Source organism: Colobus angolensis, unplaced genomic scaffold, assembly GCF_000951035.1.
Source record: "Colobus angolensis palliatus isolate OR3802 unplaced genomic scaffold, Cang.pa_1.0 Scaffold11, whole genome shotgun sequence".
Taxonomy (NCBI): Eukaryota; Metazoa; Chordata; class Mammalia; order Primates; family Cercopithecidae; genus Colobus; species Colobus angolensis.
The window spans coordinates 1,641,595-1,643,606 of record NW_012112030.1 but is presented as its reverse complement, the minus strand read 5'-3'; the positions used below and the strand labels follow the sequence as shown (position 1 = coordinate 1,643,606).

General features: G+C 58.9%; 1 protein-coding gene across 3 annotated transcripts in view; it reads right to left on the bottom strand.

The window, feature by feature from the left end:
* The window catches only part of CD9 (CD9 molecule), a 40,652-nt gene extending 38,646 nt beyond the window's left edge, over positions 1-2,006 (bottom strand). For all 3 annotated transcript variants that reach the window (XM_011951657.1, XM_011951662.1, XM_011951651.1), the window contains exon 1: positions 1,804-2,006. In XM_011951657.1, coding sequence (XP_011807047.1) covers positions 1,804-1,869 — 66 coding nt within the window. In that variant the 5' untranslated portion in view covers positions 1,870-2,006. The remainder of the gene's footprint in view (positions 1-1,803) is intronic.
* Between the last annotated feature and the right edge of the window lie 6 nt (positions 2,007-2,012).

Below are 2,012 nucleotides of genomic sequence, written 5' to 3'. Positions count from 1 at the left end.
GGATGGTCTCGATCTCCTGACCTCGTGATCCGCCCGTCTCGGCCTCCCAAAGTGCTGGGATTACAGGCTTGAGCCACCGCGCCCGGCCCAGGGTCTTCTTAAAGCAAGTCAAGGGTTGGGCAGGAGCACACCTGTTCTTACTAGGGCGTGTGTTATGGTGACTGATGAACTAGGGGAGGTCAATCTCTGCAAATTGGAAAATCTGTTCGACCACCCCTTCAGCTCTGGGGAGGAGTAAATCTCAGGAGATTTCCCTAAGGAGGCTTGTGGGGACCTCAGTGACCAGCTCCAGGGGAATAAGTACACTTTGTTTCTTTTTTTTTTTTTTTTTTTTTTTTTTTTTGAGACCGGGCTCACTCTGTCACCCAGGCTAAATGCAGTGGTACAATCATGACTCACTGTAGCTTTGACTTCCCAGGTTCAAGTGATCCTCTCATCTCAGCCTCCTAAGTAGCTGGGACCACAGGTGCATGCCAACACGCCCAGCTAATTGTTTATTTTTTGTAGAGATGGGGTCTAATGCACTAGGTTACTCAGGCTGGTCTTGAACCTGGATGAAAGCGATCCTCCTGCCTCAGCCTCCCAAAGTGCTGGGATTACAGGCATGAGCCACTGTGCCTGGCCAAGTGCACTTTTTTTGTTACAAGACTCTGGTGGCATGCACCTGTTTCTACATCCATCTTGAGAGTGGCACAGAGACTATCTTCCTGCCTGCAGAGGGGCAAGTATTGTCATGCGTGTGTAGGGAATGTGGCTATAGAAACAAGGACACAAAGGTTTCCTATTCCTTGCTTCTGTAACCTCTCTCAGCCTTCCCATTTGTAGAGGCTGAGTGGCCTGCAGTGGCTGTCCCTGGAGCTCCTGGCCCCGTTGGCCTCTCCAGATGAACGACCGCTCTGCGCCCTGCCTGGCCTTGGGTGGGCCGCCTGGGCTGGCGGGGAGGGGAGGGGGCAAGGCCAAGGCTGGGCGGGCAGCTGGCTGGCACCTGATCTCTCCCGGAAATGCACACACAGGACTCATCCCACTCGAGGCGCAGATCGGTATCTGCCCTCTCCTCTCCCCAACTCCCAGAGTTCTCTCCAGTGAAGATACTTATCATCCTTGAAAGAAATCAAGACAAGCTAGTCTTTCAGTAGCTTCCAGGGAGTTTGGCGCTCTCACAGTGGTTCAGAATCAAAGTCTGAGGGAACCGGGACCTGCGAGGTTCCTCCTCAAGGGTGGAGGGGCCCCCGACTCTCAGGGACTGGGTCCCGGGGCCGGACCCGCGGCCACAGCACCCCTTCCGCTCCTGTGTAAAAGTGAGAGCAGCTCTTGGCTGAGCTCTCGCCGCGCCCGCACCCTCCCTTCCTCGCGCCCCCTACTACCTGAGAGACCCCACCCGACCACGAGCCACACTGCTCACCACAGTCCTCCTTGGCCTTGGCCCAAAGTGGGGTGCTCTGCTTCTCCCTGCCTTCCCCTCTGGCACTTGGAGGGGCTTGGGCTGGGAGCAGACACACAGCCCAGCTCAAATCCTAGGCGAGGAAAAGGGCTCAGGACCCGCCCGCACGCCCCATCCCAGGAGGGCCCGGCTCCCCACGCCGGCTGGGCGGTGATGAGCCCCCACCCGAATGCGCCCGTCGCGGCCGTCCCGCCCGGCTCTGGACCCGGCCTTGGAGCCAGCTGGCAGCCGCAGGCCCTCTCTCTTCCCGCCCGGTGCCTGCCCGGTGCAGGCAGTGCCAGCTGCCAGCACCCGCGGCCAGTGTCCGGGGTCCGCGAACAGGTGGCCCCTGAGTGGAGCGTGCGGCAGTCGCGCTCACTCACCCAGAAGATGAAGTTAAATCCGAACAGCAGGTATTTGATGCACTTGGTGCCTCCTTTGACCGGCATGGTGAGGGCTAACTTAGCCTGGGTCGAACGGGTGCGGGACTGAGGGGCGCGCGCAGCTGGGACAGGCGGGACCCGGGCTGGACACAAGATACAGGCGGCTGTGGGCTGGTCTCCGGCTGCACTTTTAAAAAGTGCCACTCCTT